At 30.8% G+C, this 21,773-nt stretch overlaps 1 protein-coding gene across 2 annotated transcripts in view; it reads left to right on the forward strand.

Moving 5' to 3' along the window:
- Positions 1-21,773, forward strand: part of LOC143085576 (glycine receptor subunit alpha-2-like) — a 43,687-nt gene that overhangs the window by 16,844 nt on the left and 5,070 nt on the right. Inside the window, exons 2-5 of one of the 2 annotated variants that reach the window (XM_076262021.1) lie at positions 12,081-12,151; positions 13,893-13,960; positions 14,830-14,865; positions 19,939-20,165. In XM_076262021.1, the coding sequence (XP_076118136.1) occupies positions 12,081-12,151; positions 13,893-13,960; positions 14,830-14,865; positions 19,939-20,165 (402 nt within the window). The remainder of the gene's footprint in view (positions 1-12,080; positions 12,152-13,892; positions 13,961-14,829; positions 14,866-19,938; positions 20,166-21,773) is intronic. The other variant, XM_076262022.1, reaches the window with a different exon arrangement.

A 21,773-nucleotide genomic window follows, 5' to 3' on the forward strand; every position in this document is an offset into this window, starting at 1 on the left:
GTTTCATTTCGACTGATACATTTTTAAACCTTCTTACAAAATACAGATTTTCTTTAGTTTTAACCACTTTGGAAATTCCTTTAAACTGTGACATTTGATATATAACAGTTTATGATTCATTTCTTACCAATATATGTTTTCAATTTCTTCCGTGACATATCATGAATTTAGGAAATTCGTAACAAGTGCAGATTGTTCATGGTTGCTTATCGAAAAATGCATCCAGGAAACAAATGTGACATCGTACCAATATCGTAAATACTGAACAGTACTTTCACATATAACAATCTATGAAAGGGAATGTAATTGCACAACTAGCGGTTGATTAATGAATAAATTTACACTACAGAAATAGAATCCATAAAAACTAAAAAGAAACTATGACCAAATTAAGAAAAACACATAACATACATGGAATAGCAACACATCATTATTAATCAGGAGATAATATTTGTTCAAATGTTTTTTAACTTGATTTTGTTTTGAGTGCGTATACATGCTGTTATTTTTTAATTTGTTTGAATGAAAGATTTGGAGTTATACTTATATTTCTTTCGATTGGTTGTTGTTCTTGTTGGGTTTTGTTTGTTTTTTTTTTTAAATTTGGTATATCTATTTGTGTTTTGTCTAGATTGTTTTAGGCATTTCTTTTTTTGTGTGTCCTATGAGGTTGTGTTTAATTGTGAATTCCTTTAATTACTTATTTTATAAAATTAATGTACATGTATATGTTTTCATTCTTATTAGAAACGGACTGAACTGTTTTACCAGATTTCACATACACTTGTGCTTTTTCAATTTTGAACGTTTGGTATTTTGACCTTTCACGTATGTTTTATTTGTTCAGATGAATATTAAGGAATGTCAAGGAAAATAAGCTTACACATTGCCACATTTTGCCACACTTACATTGGTACTTGTATTGATAACATTTATTAAGTTTAATTCTCAAAAGAAATTGTTCGAAGCTGATGGAAACTATTTTCGCAGATTTAACATACACATGTGTGCTTTGAACTTTGAACTTTATGGTATCACAGATCTCTCCCATATGTTTGATAAAACCTTTTTAGATAAATATAAGTGATTCCAAGGATAAAATAAGTTGATCACATGACAGTGTAGACAGCACGCGCAAATGAAAGTATTATCAAGCGTTTTCCACAATGACCCATAGTATAGTCTCTAATTGTACATGCAATATGCTGTTAAGGCGAATAAAGAAGAATTGAATGCTACAACTTAAATTGTTTGCAAATTGGAATTATTTAAACCTAAAATGTAGAAAGAAGGCACAGTGATATCATAAATCACAAGCCACAGAAGGACAAACGTAGTGATAAAAATGACCAAAAGTCAAACAATCCATTCAACAGTACACACTTTTGAGATTTTAAATTCAAAATTATATCCTCCCCCATTCCCCTCCCACTTATTTCTAAAATTGGTCGGTTAAATGATATATGGTATAATGAATTGCTTTCCTCTGTGACTTATCACGAACTAATAAATTGTTGAAAAAGGGCAAAAAGTGCAAAACGTTCATAGATTGGATACCATCGACAAATATATCATAGCAGATAAAATTAATTACCAAATTATAATTTCACAAATACTTTAAAAATGACGAGATGTGGTATGATTGCCAAAAAGAAAACCAACTACATTAGTTCAAATGAAGTGGTTGTAAGCAGCTATAGGCTACAGGACTACAATGACAAAAATCCATGCAATTTGATCAGTTATAAAAAGGTCCCGACATGAAAAATATGAATCAATTCAATTGTGACAATAAAACGACCTAATCAATTAATTTTTTGGAGTGCGTATACATTTGAATATCAATTTAGTTAGTGTTTTCGGTAGATTGGGGATAACAGATATATTTTTCTTTCGATTGGTAGTTGTTTTATGTTTTTGTTGTACATTTTGTATTTTTCTTTGAAGTTAATGTTCCGTTTTTGTAATAGATCTTTTATTCACTGACAACAATTCATGTGTCTTGTGGGTTGCTTTAAATTGTGAATTTCTGTAGTTACATAATTTACACCGAGATTCGAAACTTATGTCATCTACCTCACAGATTTCACATAAACGTTCGTTCGATGAACTTTGAACTTATGGTATTTGCAACCTCTCCATTTTATTTTAATTAAATCTGTTCATATACTGTAAGAGAATTTCAGGGATAAAATAAGTTCATAAGTTTATTGACGGCATCACAGTGTAACAGTGTTGACACCACGCGTGAATTAAAGTATTGTTTTTCGTTCTTCACAAATGAAAAAAAAAAGCTCAACAAAAACTTAGTCTCTAATGGAATATAAAATATGCTTATAAGACAACCAAATAAGAATTGAAAGCTGAAATCTAAAATTGTTTGCATATTCAAATTATTTAACCCCTAAGTGTAAACCTATGTAAAGGTGATACCCTAAACAATACACCACAGACGGTAAGCCGTGACCATTAAAACAAGTGTAAAAGTCAAACAAAAATCCAATTAAAAGTACACACGTTTTACCCAAAGATAATGTTTAGCAACATACCCCTTCCAAGCTCTTTCTCTTTCTCAAAATTTACTGATAGAACATTTAAATGGTTTTTCTTCCTCTTTGACAAATCACGAGTTTATGAAATTCGTAATACGTGTAAATTCTTTATGGATTGCTTATCATCGAAACATGAAATATCATAGAAGAGAAACAAGAGGACAACGTTCTTATTTTGTGAATACAGAATACGGAACAGTACTTTCACATAACAATCTATCAATGTAATTCCAAAATTAGTGATTGATTTATTAGAATGTACACTATAGACATAGAATCCATTAAAACAAACAGGAAAGAATGATCAATTAATGAGAATCAAAAACATACCTGGCAGAGGCAAACAGATATTTCTGATCGAGATGAATATATTAACATATATTTTTTTTTACGTGCGTATAAATACTGGATATTCATCTAGTGTTATATATATTCCTTTTGATTTGTGGATGCTTTGTGGTTATGTTTGGTAATTTTGGTACTTTTCTTTGTGTTTTTATTTCGTGATATTTCTTTTATTTACTGAAAAGGATTAATGTGACTTGTTAGGTTGTTTTTTTCATTGTAAAGTGCTATAGCTACATATTGTACAAATGTATGTGTTTCCATTTAGATTCAGAACTGATGGAAGCTATTTTCACAGATTTCACATTCGCATGTTTGCTATAGGTATAGGGGAACGGTTGAGTTCTCGAAAAACTTGTTTAACCCCGCCGTTTTGCGCCTGTCCTATGTCAAAAGGCTGTAGATTTTGTTGGTCTTGTTTGTAGATTTTTGATTAAGGTTCGTTTATATGTCAACGAGTTTTGTATGACCTCCATTTTCACTGAATTTGTACACATTTTTGTTCAGAGAGCAGATTAAGCCCTACTCCGGGTGGAGATTTTCTCACTGTGTTGAAGACCCATTAGTGGCCTTCGACTGTTTTCTGTTCTTTGGTCGGGTTGTTGCCTCTTTGACATATTCCCCACTTCCATTCTCAATTTGATTTAAACTTTAAACTTATGGTACTACAGACCTCTTACAAATTTTCAATAAAATCTGTTTAGATAAAGATAAAAGATAGTCAAGGATAAAATAAGTTCATAAGTTTATTGACAGCATGACATTGTAAACAGAACGCGTGTATTTAAGTCTTGTTAAATGACCAAAGTTATGTCTCTAATTGAAAGTACAATTATAGGTTTGTAAGAAGAATGAAGAATTGAATGCTGAAAGTTATATTGTTTTCAAAATATTTGTTTTCTTCCCGAAATGTAAGAATAAACTAATCATAGATACCAGGATTAAAATTTTACATTTACACCAGAAGCGTACGCATGGTATTCTAAATCATACACTAAAGAAGGACAGACGCATTTAAAATCAAGCAACTATTTATTACACAGACAACATTGTTGAAATATTAAGATTCAGTTATATACACCAACATACATGCCAAACAACCACTTCCCACTTTTCCAAAATTTGCGGGTTAAACGATTTATCAATACTGCGCAATAAAGGCATGCGTCATGTTCCTGGTGGCTTATAAAGAACTAGTGAACAACAACCTTCATATATGTTATATACTAGAAAAGACAGTTTTTTTAAAAGTGTATTTTATCCCAAACTATAAAATTTGTTATGAATATTTACTAGCTTGATAATATACAATGTACTGATAAAAACTAAGAATCCTTCCTTTTATACACGGCTATTTATTAATTATCTTCAAAACATCCTACTATCCTTTTATTTGGTCCTCTTTAGTTTATTTATACTAAGAAACAAACTTTCAAACTATAGTGATTGATGACTTGCGTTATATGAACATTTCTTAGTTAATACCGAAATCATAGCCACCTATGTAAAAGTCAAATTAGAATGGATTGATGATGTAATTGTGCGCATTATTGTTGTGATAGCTATGATTAATATGTCGGAACGATAGATGTAGGTCTTACATAATTCGTCTTACGTTTTCCCTTCTCGTTCTAGCTCAATACATTGTTTGGATGATTATGTAAAGGAAAATGCATACGTTTTTTGTTTTCATCGATGTTTTCCCGAAATTTTTTTTAAGTAGCTCCACTAGGGTGACCATAACGATAATTTTTGAAAGTTGTTAATAATTTGTTCTTATGAATAGGAGGGTATTGCACAAACCTAAACTAATTGGTAAAACCATTTTCGTAACAGCACACCAATAAAGTCATAGCCCCATTCTCAATAAAATTAACGGTACCAATTTTTCTTGCACCAGATGCGCGTTTTGACAAAATATGTCTCTTCAGTGATGCTCGTGGCCACAATAGTATACATGGAACAGTTAAAAAAAAATAACTGTTCAAGGCAATTCTGTGTGTAAAACTGAAAAGAATAATAAAATTTTAAATCGAAAATATTGTGTTCTTTCAAATAAGACAAACTCTTATCACAAGTTAAAAATCTAATTTAAAGAGATATAGTACGACAGTATGTATATTTAGTTCATTGTGGGGGTGTTTTAATTTGTGTTTTATTTTATCCTTACTGACTGGTTGGTTTAGCAAATTTTTTTAAAACAAAACCAGTTAAAACAGACGGAGTTATATTGTTATTATCGAAGAAAACAAAGATAAATTTAGAAATATATCATTCTAAAATAATTCCAGCTTGATCTGTCTGCAAAGATATGTTTGAGATTGATTAAAGAAGCAGTGTAAATTCATGTTTTTTTTTATTATGAAATTATTTCTAGACGAGATGTTCTATTATAAGTTTTTAATGTAAGACTCTCATAAAAAAAATTATATGCATTTAATGTTTATCTTAGAGACATAATAATACTAGTAGTTGAGATAATGTAGCATGTGTTTAATATACACTCAAGTTTATCAATTTAAACGGAACTTCGATCATACAGGGTTATGGTATTGGATTCATTTTCTGTCAATTTATTGCATGTATTAATAGATTTACAGCCGTACACTTGATAATTGAAAGCATTTCATAATAGATGTTTCAGACTTTGAAGCCATCATACAACCTTTTGTTAAGCTTTTATGTTAATTTATTGACAGTTTACGGACTGTCAAATGACGCCACGTTATTATAAACAACTCAAACGAGACTTTGCCAAGCCGAGTGTGGAAATTACGCAATACACAATAGTACTTTGTACCCTTATGTACCAGGGGAGCACTTAATATTCCATTGAACTAGTATCATACATAGCTTTTAATGTGGTAAAAGAACGATGTCGACAAGCATAACAAAACATAAAATATCGAGCCTGTTTTATAGATCTCATATTAACGGGAGTCACTTTGTGCAGATAATGATACATTGTATGTGTTTGAACACTATATTATTTCACAGAATTTATACGTTTTCTGAAAGAAAGGTGTGAATAAAATACTGCTTAAAACATGTTTATTACGATATTTGCTAAGAACAATCTCAAAGAATCGTTCACTACAACGGGCATCATTCATTCAAATTCTCGCATTAAAAAGGAGCATCTGGCCTATGTTAGTCTTGTATTATTTTTAATTTTAGTTTCTTGTGTACAATTTGGAGTTTAGTATGGTGTTTATTATCACCGAACTAGTATTCATATTTGTTTAGGGGCCAGGTGAAGGACGCCTCCATGTGCGGAATTTCTCGATGCATTGAAGACCTGGTGGTGACCTTCTGCTGTTGTCTGTTCTATGATCGAGTTGTTGTCATTTAGACACATTCCCCATTTCCGTTCTCAATCTATTAAATACTAAACAGGCTGAACATGTTAAACAGGCGTTAAACGATCTCATATTCAGCATTGTTTTGTCAATATTCCAGATCTCCATTGACTATAGTTATTTGGATCATTAATACTTTTGCAAGTTTTTAAAGTAAGTCTTAAATGGACCCAGCATTTGTCTTTTGACACCGCTAAATTTTCTTTTTCCCCTGCATAAAACCTATTAAAAATGTATCCCTTTGACGCCAGACAATTCACCAATCAAAACCTGGTACTCTATTCTCAATACTAATCTTCGTGTGTACCTGACTACAAATTGTGCCTGCACTTCCTTGTTAAGACAGCTTCTGCATGCGTTTTATTGACTATATGTGCTTCAATTTTCGGTTGGAATTACTGGTGTTTTTCCCACGATTCAGCAACAATGAAGTGTATTCCAATTACACTATTTGCAGTTTAACGTTACACTAAAAACTCAAAACTTGGTTGTTTTGTTGACTTTTCCGTCCTTCTGCTCTATAATGAATTTCATCGATACATTCAAAGTCCAGAAATTAGTTCGCCTATCAGGTAAACAGTAAAATAACAAAAATATAGAACTCTGACGAACATTCTGAAAGGAAAGTTTCCAAGCAAATGACAAAACCAAACTTCAAACACACAAAACATAAGATCGTACTTTTACAAGCGCTTGTCTTCAAGATTGAAAACTCACATTTCATGTATGGCAGTTCCTTTATAAACAACTAAAAAATAAAGGAAATATGGCGACCTCATTCAGGAAGACGTTTATTTGTACCTAACACGTGCAAAATCAGTATATAAATTTAGTACTAATGAGTGATTATTACCACAACATATCCATGTTCACGTTATGATTTGCATTTAATGTTTGTCAATGGGTGTTAAACACCAATCTATCAATGGTTATCGTTGACATAAGTAATTTGTCCGAAAAAGCCAATTTTAGAAAAAAACACAATTTTGGGCATCAGGTTCCCAATCATTTCATCGACGATCATCAAGGATAGATCTAAACGGACCTTAATTATAAAGACTTATGGTACAACACTAGATCGCTGTACAGGTCGTAAACTCGATATTTGATAGAAAAATAAAGGCAACAGTAGTATACCGCTGTTTAAAAGTCATAAATCTATGGACAAAAAACTAAGTCGGCGTAACAAACTAAAACTGAGGGGAACGCATTAAATATTAGAGGAGAACAACGACACAACATTAAAATGTAACACACACAGCAACGGACTAAGCATTAGACAAAATCCGATGAGAATAACCGATATAACATCAAAACCAAATACATGAATTTGGGATAGAAAGGTACCGTGACACGTCTTATAGTAATGTGAATTCACACTCAACTATAGGAGAAAACAAACGACACAACGGAAACACAACGTAAAAATGTTACACACACAGAAACGAACTATGATATAACAATGGCCATTTTCCTGACTTGGTACAGGACATTTTTAAAGAATAAAATGGTGGGTTGAACCTGGTTTTGTGGCATGCCAAACCTCGAACTTTGATGGCATTGTTAAATAAAACATTTAGATGACAACATAATAATACAGAACTACAATACAAATAAATAGGAGAACGTATTAGGCAAAGAAGCACATGAATAATAGATAAAAAGGCATCAGGTTCAAAATTCAATACGTCAAAAACGCGCCTCGTCCACACAAGACTTACCAGTGACGCCCACATATAAACGTTCGAAAGTCAAAAAAGGGGGTACAAAGTTGTACAGCTCTGAGGATCAAAAGTTGAAAAAGGTTGTGCCAAATACGGCTAGGGTTTTCTGCTTGTGATGAGAACATCCTTATTATATAGAACAATTTATGCTATTGCAAACAGTAAATTTTATCAAATGAATATAAAAGATTTACAGGATAAAACTGACGTCTTAACTAATTACAGAAAACAAAACCCGAATACATAATACATTGAAGATCAACACAGAAAATAGACACACCCGACTCAGTCCAGTCCTGAACGCAAAAAGTCATAACAATGACGTCACATACGAAGTGGTGAAAAGGCACAATATTACGTCACGCAGACATTTGAATTTCTGAAACAGCACAAAAATGACGTCATATTTGAAAAATTATATCTACAACATAGGATAGAAATAGGGTTGATTTAAGATTATAATCGAACTAAATACTGATATTACATTTAACCACAATGCATATTGCAATACTAATTAATAGCAATTAACTATATTATATATATGTCCGGTTTGTTTTGAATTTAACTTCAAACATAAAAATTGTACAGATTACGTTGAACAAAATCAAAACTAATAAATGAAGGCGGTGATTAATTTTGTTTACAATAAAACATGAATTTAATAGAAAAGAAACCCGTAGTTATTGATTTGAACAGTGAATGCATGATACAACCTTTGTTATGTTTTTATATGATTATGTATTGAAAGTTTACGAACGGACACTGACACCATATGGTTATAAATACTCGCATTACATTTTGCCAGCCTGAACTTAGAAGTTATACAATATACAATAGTATTTTGTACACCAATGTACCAAGGGAGTATTTAATATGCCATGACACTTTCATCATAAAGATTTTTGATTGTGATAAATGAATGAGGTCGACAAATATAATAAAATATGAAATATTAAGTCTGTATATGAACACCATGTTCAGATTTCACTGATGGAATAATGATTAAAATAAATGTTTAACACAATAGTCAAGAACAAAACAAATATTTCGTTGTTACCTCCAGTAAGCTTTAATTTACTTTTTACTGTATCACTATTCTGTCAACTCTGACTTATTTTTTACCAGATAAAGGGATACCATTTGTGTTAAGCACCAACAAAAAGTAAATCCCAAAAAAACCACTAAACTCTGAGGAAAATTCTAAACGGAAAGTCCCTTATAAAATGGAAAAATCAAATGATAAAATATATTAAATAAATGGACAACTGTCATATTCCTGACTTGGTTCGGGCATTTTCAAATGTGGTAAATGGTGGATTGAACCTGGTTTTATAGCGCTAAATCTCTCACTTGTATGACAGTCGCATCAAATTCAAATGATTATCGTTAATGTGTGTGTGTTTGGCAGCAGACACGCAATATGTGTAATAGTTTCCTTGAACATCTCTATATTTTTTAAATACGTTTTAAATGATAAACTATTTATTGACTGTCCAGTTGTTGATTTAATTCTATATATATGTATTGGTATAAACTTCATGGTATCATTACAGACAATAGTTTAATATTAGCATAAAACAAGAAATTTGTTAGTGCCAATGCGTATTTAACATAATATGTATCTTGATAAAAGTTGGGTATTATCATTCCTCAGTATGTACATGTACTTAATATCAAATGTCCCACCTCATACATTTTCACAAATAACGTATATTTTTTTTTTTATATTTTAGCTAATTTAAAGAGACATATAGATAATGTAGCAAAGAAAACATGTATACTGTGTTTATATTTTACTGCAGTTGAGGATGCGAGTGTTCCGCCACCTATAACTGCATGCATGTTACTCCTGAAAATCTCTTGACTTTATTATAATAGACAGTCCTACACTATAGTGGGAAGCTGATTGTAAACAATTAGTAACTACATTTTATCTGATATGTCAACAATTATGGTATACAGGTAATGCATCGTAATCATTTGACTTTGAGTATAAGTACCAACAAAAATATGTTTTCATCCTTAATTTGGTGTTACAAGAATTCGGGAAGTCTTTCATGGATGTTCATTTCTCACTATTTTAACTTTTCCTTAAAAATTATTTGCCCTCTTACTTTTTCCTTGTGATATGCAATAAAACGTTTTGTTTTTCATTCTTAATATTCCTCAATTTTTTTTATTATCATATCTAAAGTTTCGAATTTACTTCCGGTCAATTTGTTTTCATTTTTGATAATAAGTGTTTTATACAGTTCTCACGTACGACAAAACATCTTTCGTTCATATCATGTTTTCCTGAATCTGTATTTTTCATTTTTTTTCAATGATAATTGTATAAATGATGTATTGCAGATGACGCCATTGATGAAAACACTAAATTGAATCAGCGCGTAACGTTTGCGCGATTTCGTTCTAAGTTTTCGTGAAAACAATCCATATGTCTTCAACGAAGATCACAAGACACTTTTTGGTCATATAGCTAACTTACATTTGTTCGTTTTCAGTCTAAAAATTTATAAAAGAATGCGAATAGGGTAAATAAAGACTGTTTTTTTATAATTTTAATTAAAACAGATTATATCTTGATATATGTACCGATGCTTTATATAGTTTGTCATTTTTGATAGTTACATTCAGAACGTAAAATTAGATTAAAACTATTATAATTATACAAACCAAAATTTCAAATGATATAGTGATAGATAAAAATAACCGGAATACGTTTGGTTATTATGTAAACTCCCAATGTTTGGATCAATTCTCAATAGTTTCTCTTCTTTTGCAATCTAAATAAAGCAATAATGCGTACTTCCATTATTGATGAAGCATTATATCCGATCCGATGTTAGATAAGATGTTCAATTTAATTTCGAGTAATTAATCTAACGAATATGTTTGACATACTTTAATAAGTGGAAACTTCGCTATTCTGGAATCTGTGACATTTTATCCGAAAAGTTCCAAGTGAACACTTGAACTACATGTATTGGCGACATACAAATGTACACCAATCGTACTATCTTTTTTGGGGGCCGGACATTTTCTTTTGTGATATCAATATTGCAAAAAGGATATGTCTTTGATGTGTTGTAATCATCACCGTAAAATGATAATCAGGACTGGTGTACAAACCATTAACCATAGACACAAAAGACGATTTATATTTTAGAAGTACTTTCAATGTCTACAAAAAAGGAAATATATTATTTAACTGTTGACGACGTTTTTGATCGTATATTTGTCTTTTTTGTTTCTTGCCATTGTTTTGTCATATTTTTTTCGACTAATGAATTTTGAATGTTCCCTTGATATCTTCGCTTCTTTTTTTATGAAGTTTTTTTTTTTTGCTAAGATTGCTTTAAAAGAAGTTCATTTGACTTTCGAATTAAGATTTTAAAGAAAGCGACAACTTAATGTAAAGATACTCAAATGTTGTTCTTTTCTTATAATTTATGATAGGTGTTGTTTGTTGTAGACATATTCTAAAATAGTAAGTTTTTCATGCATAATAAGTTTTTTTGGAATGAATTTCTTGTTCGCGGGTAACACATTAAAGTTATTTTAACAGTGTACCAAGAGATTTACATCAAAGATAATGTGATCAACCATAATGTGACTGCAACGCATATATCGTTGTAAACAACGTATAAACGATGCCGGTATAGTATTTGTCTCAGTGGTGCCATTAAAAAATTGTATTATTTAAAACATCAGAACCATGCTGAAAGACGGTTTGAACTGGTTATTTCAGGATATTTCCTGATATATTGCATGTTTCTATTATTGAAAATGTCTTTATTTAAAAAAAAAAAGTTATGCAAATATAAGTTAACAAAGTACACCATTTAACACTTTTTAAGGTTATTAATATTGCCCGATCATTCCAGTATCTGTACAATGTTATGATATAACAGGTTAAAGTATGGCATTAATTGATAATTAGTTGTTGTTGTTTAAAATATAAAGAAATAAAAGTAATAGGTGACAGGGGATTGGATATACCATGGTTGTTGATCGGATAGGTATGCCATGAAATATAGCTTAAATATTAGGCTTTTAAAAAGTAAGAATTATTATATATATTTCTTTCTTAATTTTAGACAAGAAGTGCTTAAGAATTTGATGAACAACACAACATATGATGCAACTATTGCTCCAGACTTTGAAAAAGGTAAGAAGATAGCGAATCTGAAAAAAAGCTTTATATTCGTAGGAATAAAATTGAAGTTGAATTTATTTTAAATTAAAAGAACTTGTGGTAAAATACCAACAGAAAACAAACATACAATTTCTCACATTATTAAACAGGAAACACAGTTTACTAAAAAAGTAATTTTAGTTTTTTCAATGCGGTCTTCTTCAAAATATATTTACATTTAATAAAGGTGTTAGATTAATGATGTTATTGATGCTATTATGGCTAAACATTGGGTTTAGAACAGTGAAATCTTTACGAGGATACTTCGATATTTTTGGAATCAACATTACAAAAGTATTCAAGAAAAGGAATATAAAAAACCGAGAACATTGTAATACACCAAAAGCAAATTTGTGATTTAGTGCAATAGTAGTTATTTGAATTAAATTATATTAGATTCAAAAGGTAAGCGTAGAGACATCATGTCGTGCTTAAGTGTAAAAAAGCAAAACTGAACTGAAAACCATAGAAGTACAACTAATTGTTAATTATGTATATTGTCATTTTGCTTATTTTCTTTCGTACATCTTTTGACATCGGACTCGGACTTCTCTTGAACTGAATTTTTAATATGCGTATTGTTATGTGTTTACTTTTCTACATTGGCTAGAGGTATAGGGGAGGGTTGAGATCTCATGAACATGTTTAACCCCGACGCTATTTTGCGCCTGTCCCATGTCAGGAGCCTCTTGTCTTTGTTAGTATTGTATGATTTTTAATTTTAGTTTCTTCTGTATAATTCGGAGTTATTTGTATGACGTCCATTATCACTGAACTAGTATTCATATTTTGTAAGGGGCCAGCTGAAGGACGCCTCCGGGTGTGGGAGGTTCTCGCTACATTGAAGACCCATTAGTGGTCTTCGGCTGTTGTCTACTCTATAGTCGGGTTGTTGTCGCTTTGACACATTCCCTATTTCCTTTCTCAATTTTACTTTGAAAGTTAAAACCCTACTTCTTGTACATGTGAATACTGTGTTGTTTAGGACCAAATGGACAAACAAGGGTATATGGTTGTTGTCATTGGGGATGTTTTATATTACGCCGGTCAGTAAAACCAATTGAATTTCAAAGGGTCATCACTTTGACTTTGCTCGATGTATAAATACACTGCCAAGTCCGGTTAGAATGGTGACATATAATCAATGGTAGGAGAGTACTACACTCTGTATGTTAATGAGACCTGCAACAACTCTTGTTAGAGTCACTCTTGTAAGAGGCTGTAGTCACCCTGTTCCAAGGTTATGTCTTTGCTCCTATAAAACACACCCTGATGTTCCCGTTAAAGTCCAGGTTTCCCATCCTACTTTTCTTCTAGTTCGAACCAATTTGAACAAACCTTACTATTGTACTAATTGTCGATGTGTTCTCCTTCTGAATATGCACGAAGTACTTGACACTGGAGGTTTTCGCATTCATAAATCAAACAACTACTGTCTAATAAGTTGACGGTACTAAAATATGAAAGTCAGGATCGATACATTTATATTATGAATTAATTATCTTACTTTTACTCTAGGAAATGAGCGCAAAAAGAAGAACTATTATCTCTTTCAGAAATAAAAACAGAATGCAATAAATATCAATGTTTTTTTCAATAATTTACATATTGCGTAATGATCACAAAGCTCTGCCTTACGTAGAATTATATGTGTTAGATAAAAGATGATGGCACATTTTCATTGACTCAAAGATTGTTTTATCTCATTTTGTAGACCACCCTACTAATGTCACTATTCAGATCAAGTTAACTAATTTGCATTCAGTCAGTGAGATTTCAATGGTGAGTAAACATTATATAAACAACGAACTCTTCTTTTCACAAAGAAGAGAAAAAAATATGATAATAGATAACAAAGAAACGTTCACTAAAGAGACAGTATTTTATAAGAAATGATTATAGATAAATCCTTATATTTGTTTTTTAAAGGAAACTATATTTGAACTGTAATTTTCTATAGCAATACTTTTTTGGCCAATTAGGGGCTTCTTGTTAGGATATGTTTGCTCGATATACAACCAACTACCATAAAAATAATCAACAAAAAAAGACCAAAAAAACCTGACTCCATTCGTCTGTAATTATATAAAGGTATGGTAACTTATATATAGTAGTTTTTCCTTACGAAACATAATTGTTGAGTAGCTTTAAAATGGGATTTTCGTCTGTAATTTGTAAGTACTGTAATTGATTAAAAACATCGACCACAGTTAAAGAAACTACGAAAAACTGGGATTTATTGATTTCATATTAATTGTTTATGATTGTATTGATTTAACGTTAAAATTTGCTGTAAGATTCTACTCTAAAGCATAACAAACTTGCTTGTTAGTAATGTAACATTGTCATTGCACGTTGATATTTTATCGACTCTGAAATATTATGCGTCGACAGAACGAACACGCTATTCATCAATGCTGGAGACGATCTTTTTGAAAGATACATTAATCACAAATCTCAACACCATCAAAATCTTTCAGTGTTTTAAAAGATGATATTATCAGAAAGTCTTTAGTTGACTTTTCTCGTTGTACAAATCTTACCCTTTTTTCTTTTTCTATAGTGTAAGTATATTTGTTTTCAGTACGTAACAATTTTATCATTGAAAAATAACTTCATCAAACGTACTTCATACGTGTATGTCTTGCTAGGATAAAAAGAAGAAACCCATTGGTCAGCTCACAACCGTAATATTTTTACATACAATTTTAGCATGTTGTTTGACAAAAGTAGGAATAGACAATAATATACATGTAAACCAGTTTATAACAAGGCATAACACAAATGAAAACTCATTTTTTTTAGAATAACGAATACTAATATTTACATAAATTTAAAATTTGAACGAACTTTCAAGAATGTACTTGATGCAAATCTTACTTATGTCTTATAAAAGAGGAATGATACATACCAGAGGGAGAGTCAAACGCATAGATAGAAAATAAACTGAGACTCCGTGTTGATGGCCGTACATTGGCCTATAATGGTTTACTTTTATAAATTGTTATTTGGATGGAGAGTTGTCTCATTGGCACTCACACCACATCTTCCTATATCTTTTGACAAGCTCAAAATAAAAATAAAAATCAGACGAATAATAATACAGATGACACAACATAGAAATTAAAGACTAAGAAACACAAACCCAACCAAAAACTGGTGGTGATCTCAGATGCTTATAAATGCTACATAGTTTTTTTAAACTATGGAAATGTGTGCACCTATTTTTGTCTTTTATGTACAAATTTATCGTTTCGTTTTCAATACCATTTTTGAAATTCTTCGGGTTTTCGATTATTATAAATATTGCAGTAGGTATAGTTTAAAACAATCTCGGAACATTAAATTAATTAATACAAGTTAGAGGCAATCTTAGCGCATGATATTATTAACATAATAGCTAATAAATCTTGTAGCATGACATACACATTTATGCTGTCATATACACATTGTTACGTTTCTATTGATATTTTGATACCTTCCAGTTTTATTTTTCAAGTTATGCGCATGTAAATCATACTGACAAATTAATAACTTATATCTAAGATGAACAGACTTATTAAGATAACAAGTAGCCTGCATCGCTCAACGGAATTCGTTTTGTGTGGATCTTGTATACCTGTCCTAAATGAAACATCTATCAGATATTTTGAATTTCACTGACAATTTGCAATAAATGTAATCGTAGAAACTGTAAAAATCCATTGCATAATCGTTACTGATACATGATTTTAAAGTAACTTGATTACCAAATAAACGATAACACGTTTTCATGATGGTCTTGATTGTACTGATTCCTAAAGTGTGTAATGACTATTTTGTCATTAAATATATATCATTGTGTGTTTAAAAAAGCATATGAAAGATTCTCTCTCTCTACCTATCATATTTCTGCGAAGAACTAAAACACTTAGTGAAATTATCTCCTAAGGACAATACATCGTATAAGAAATCCAGTGACTATTTCGGTCATGTTAAAGTATTTTGTTGATCTTAATTTGCTCAACAGTTTAGCTGTTTCAGTTTTTCTCTATTGTAGTTTCTGTGAAAAACTAAACATATTTGTATAAAAAATATCTTTCAATGGCAAAATTTTTGTCAGTTTGACGTATTTGTAGGTCTTACTTTGATATAATTTTGATGTTTGAAGTTTCTGTCTTTTAATCAAAGTTTTTAAGAAGAAAACAAATTAATAAAAAATAGTATTTTTTAAAAGGACAATAACATGAACATGATAAGATATCAATTTTCAATTTCAGTCATGTTTACTAATATGTAGCTCTTTGTTTACTAAACCATGCTACCGTTAAAGTTTCTCTCTATCTAGCATAGTTTCTGCGAAAATATAAAACAAAACGGTACACATTATATTTCAGGACAATAAATCTAATAAAGGATCAATTGGCTAACTGGTAGGTCGTTGAGGTTTTCACACATCTATAACAGTTTCAAGAAAAAAACTTTATAAAGTTTTTTAAAGTTGTCTTTCAAGGGCCCAATCTACGAATTGCGTTCTTTGACTTCTTAGTAGGTCTTTCTTTGCGGAACATGTTTGCTGTATAAATTTCATTTTAACTGGTATAAAAACAATCAAGACTTAAACAAAAATGCTAAGAAATTTTATTTTACGGGCAATAACTCGAACATGGGTTGACCTATTCGTGTAAAAATTTACTTCCTTGATTTTGACCGGCTGATCATGTTTACAACCTATATCAGTTTTGCTGTTTTAGTTTCTTTTACCCCTATGTTTAATTGTCAACCATAGCGGCCATGTCTGTTGAAACAAACAAAAATTATAAATTTACAATTTGATTATAGATACCACAGAGTATCTAACTTTGGTTGAAATAGCTTCAATAGTTCCAGAGAAGAAGAACCATGAAAACGATGACACAGACGGTCAACGACGACGGACACCAAATAATAAAAGTAGCTTACATGGCTCTCTGAGACATGTGAGATACACATGCAAACCATTTCTGTCTTAACTTTGTAAAACTGAGATTTAGGACAATCTTTAAAATTGACATTTCAGTTATCAATATAGATTTTAAGTAAAACACTGTTTGAAATTAGATTTAAACACATCTTCATTATACAAATTCGTGTACAGCATATAATGAAGCTACATAGCATTTCTTTTTTGACATGAACAGTTCCATTTATGTTTACCTTTTTCATAGCTAGAATACATGATATCTGCATACCATTTAAAAAACATAATTGTCATTTTTTTAACAATTTATAGCAATATTTTATCATTTTACAATTTCAATAGGATTCTACTTATATAATTTATTTTACTTTCAACATTCTCTTAAAAATATAAAGATTTTCACTGTAGATTACTTTATGTTTTCCCCACACTTCACTACCATAATGCATTAGTATGCTTGAAATATATGTATTAAATAAAGACAGTCAAGTTTCTCTGTGAAGTAGCCGTCTTGATTTTTTTTTATAAACTGAAAACAGAATTATGATAAATAGATTCATAACATTGTCCAGTAAACTCTCAATTAACAAACAATATTTTGTTTTTTTTGGTTTGAGAACAATTTTGTTTCTTAATACAAAAATATTTGTTTTTAACATATTTATTTACAACACATACTCGTAAGAAAATATACGAACAATGCCTATCATTATTTGAAGACCATAGATATAAAAAAAAGATTTGGTATAGTGCCAATGAAACAACTCTCCATACAAGTCACAATTTGTAAAAGTAAACGATTATAGTTCAAAGGGCGTTCTCATGGGCTCGTACCGAACAGCAAGCTACTAAGGGTCTCAAAAAATACTAGTGTAAAACCATTAAAATCAAAGGTTTCATCTATATCAAAATCGACAAAAACGAGATACATTTATGAACCACATCAACAAACGACAACCACTGAACATCATGTTTCTGACTGAGAACAGGTGCAAACAAATGCAGCGGGTTTAAACGTTTAATAGATACCAACCTACATCCTTACATTAAACAATAGTGTAACATCACAACATAAATGTAGAAAGACACCCCATAAAATATCATGTTTTATATTTTCGCTGAATATCATCAGCATTTATTGAAAAACAAAGATTAACCATCCTCATGTCAGATGATTTACAACCCTGGTTTATTAATTATATTTCAATTTCATAAACATCATATAACAAGTCTATAGAGATTCGCCTTCCATTAGAATAATGCCACAATTAAAACAAAACTAGAAAAATTCCATCATGTTTACATTGACACATGTACACATGAATTCAAAAAGATTACAATGATTTGATTACATTTATCAATTTTCCAGTTTTTACCTCATTTAGCTAATTTTCCATTTATTGATAATTTTAAATCTTTTATGGTTGACAGAAAGTCAAGCTTACGTCTATTGGTCTCCAGTGGATAGTTGGCCCATTAGCAATCGTACCACATGTTCTTATTCTTATTTCTAATCCTTCATTTTAGTATACTTTGTTTGGTTTTTCTTTGTGTTTATTCGATTGCGTCTAATTCATCTTCTTATTCATTTAAAACAAAATTATCTTAGCAAGGTCTCACAAAAACGACTACGCGTCTGATTGTTCAAAATGCTTGCTTCTTAGGCTGAATGATAAATTGTACAAAAGATGCACTTAAGATAGACACATATCTCTTGTGAAGAATGTTAAAAAATAAACATGCAGTTGCATGTTGTATAATTGTGTGTGATATATACTGTTATTTATCAGGTGATATCGATTACGAACATATGTATGTGTTTTATCATTTTTCAAGAATGCAATTTCTGCCAGATTTAATCATAGATTTAACCGTTATTAGTTGCATGTGAAATATCCATGACAGACGAGCCACCTTCTGTACTTGCAATCCTTTGACATTTCTTTTGCAAGTAATATTTAATGACGTAAATGTTACATTTAATTAACAAGAAATAATAGTTTTCACATGCAAACAGAGAAAAAACCTAACATCAACAGATACATGCACATGCAGTTGAAGAGAAGTATTACAGTGCTCCCTAACGAAACACTTAATAAATAACTATAACAGATATGATGCATGAAAAAAACAGAAAGAGGACGAGGCGTATTCCCCTTAAAACAATATACAAATAAGAAGCATGTAATTAATCCTTTTACTGAAATTGCAACTTTTATCTTTATACAAGGGAATACGAAGTTTAGCTGTTGTTAAACTTCAAATAACGTCATCTAGTCTAAGATGTTTTTTGTGTTTTGTGTCAGATGGTCGCTGTTTTGGAAACTTATACAACACACGTGTCAAATACCTTATTTTAGCTTTCCAAATGCTTTAATCTAATCATACACACCGAACATGTACTTCATGTCTTTGACAAGAAGACAAAACAAGTCATATTTGATACCAGGTCTTACGTTAAATGCTATACCGTACTCAGCATCTGTATTCAGGAATGATTTCTTTTTTTTTTTTAAATCAAGAACTTTATAATGGTTTACATGTTTCTATTGTATCAATACTATATATGTACCTGAAATACCTCACGTCAAGTATAAATATACTATAATTTGAAGAAAAAAAAAAGATTTTTTATTTTTTTGTTGATATTTTTCATGTGTTCCTACGTAAGCACTTGTATAAAAATTAGAAAGCAAAGATAATTTGGAAGTCATTTACACATGACGAATCATAAATTGTAAAATATTAATTGTTCAAGTTGCCTATAAAGTTTTTGACTTGAATATTAAATATACAATCATATATCTTTGGATCCTTGCAGGATTTTTCAATTGACATATTTCTAAGGCAAAAATGGGTCGACGAGAGGCTGTCATTTGAACATTTAACAGATGATAAATCACTAGAGCTGGATCAAAAAGTAATGGACAAGATATGGGTACCAGATACTTATTTTGCAAATGAAAAGAGGGGATTGTTCCATCATATCACTGTTCCGAATAAAATGATGCATCTTTTCCGAAATGGCACCGTTTTCTACAGCTTGAGGTAATTCGAAAAAATAAAAAGTGAAATACTACATGAGCTGGGTAAAGTAATATGGGTTTAATGTACTCGCTAGAAATATTTTCAACTCACAATACAGCTTAGAAATGGTAAAAATTATTCCAATAAATCGTATAACACCGTAAAGATGCATGAAAATATAACATTGCATGTACACGCATGTTCTTTTTGTATAAACTATCAGGGAAAGTTTTGTAATACAAAATGAATATATATCACAATAAAGAAAAGTGGCATAAGGGGCCTTGATTGAATAGGAATGTCAATTTTCCTGGGCACTCTGGCTTCCCTTCCACCAATAAAAACTGATCGCCACGAAATAAACCAAAAGTGGCGCTTAAAAGGGACGTTAAAACGCCCACCATCAGAAGTGGTACGCTTGCTAATGAGACAACTATTCAATAAAACGCAAATGACTGGGCCATTTATAATGCGTTTGTCCATTTTGTTTATTTCTGAATATAAAACAGTTTATGTATTTTGTTTCCCTAAATTCTGTCGTACCTGGAAAAAGACAGATTTTACAAGCATAAATTTCACACGATCAGAGTTATACGCTGAATATAAGTATCATGGACTACGATATATTAAACTGGAGTGAGTGATCCTTTATTATATTTAACATCTACAGGGTGTATGAACCCAAGGCATGTCCCTTGTTATAGAGCTTTCTTACAAATTGACGAAAGGTACGTACGCATTACGAATCATACGTAAGACTCGTTTTAGGGATCCTTAATTTTGACATATCTAAATAATAGTCATGGAACCTCAGACAGACCATTACCCTATATGCATCGACATTTTTTTCCGATATATAGGACATATAGGATTTCGGGACGTACGATAGGTTAACATATAATACCACCAGGTGGAAGGAGATAACTCTATAAAATATCCTAAATATAGGGAATTCAGACGAAAAAATGCCCCTAAAAACAAAAACAAAAAACCCTTAAGCTGGGGTCACACATTCACGATTTTTACTGCCGTCCTTGACAGGACCGTTCCCTATTAAAATTTGTCAAAAGTATGATCAAGATCCTGTGAATCGTGGATGTAAATTTAAACTTCAATTAAAATTTGTTAATCAAATAATTTAAATAATTTAATCACAAACACATATTGTGGTCATGCAGATTACAAACAAAAAATTCTGAATCCAGATTTTCCCTTTACCCTTTAATGTTAAAATTTTGAAAAAAAAAATCAATTGCTTTATAGCGTCGAAAAACCAAGAAAAGAAAAAAAAACATTACCCCTCCTCTTTTGAAGTTGGTTGCTCCCATAACTTGTTTTTCCCCTATTTTATACTTGTTTCACAGTGTGGACTTTGTAACGTTCATATTTAACTGAATTTGCAATCGTAACTTAAAGTTATAGTTTCAGATTTATTTCACATTACTTTTTTTAAAACAATGCAGCATTATTGTTTTGCAAATCTCGATATTTCACGTTAACAATTTGCTGAAAGTGTAATATAAAAAATAAAAACTAACGTATCTCAATAATGCCATTAAAATTTTAATCACGAAACTCGTGCTTAAAATATTCCCGCGGAAATTTGTGTACTCGTGGTTTACGCAAGTA

The sequence above is a fragment of the Mytilus galloprovincialis genome, chromosome 8 (genome assembly GCF_965363235.1).
Source record: "Mytilus galloprovincialis chromosome 8, xbMytGall1.hap1.1, whole genome shotgun sequence".
Lineage (NCBI taxonomy): Eukaryota > Metazoa > Mollusca > Bivalvia > Mytilida > Mytilidae > Mytilus > Mytilus galloprovincialis.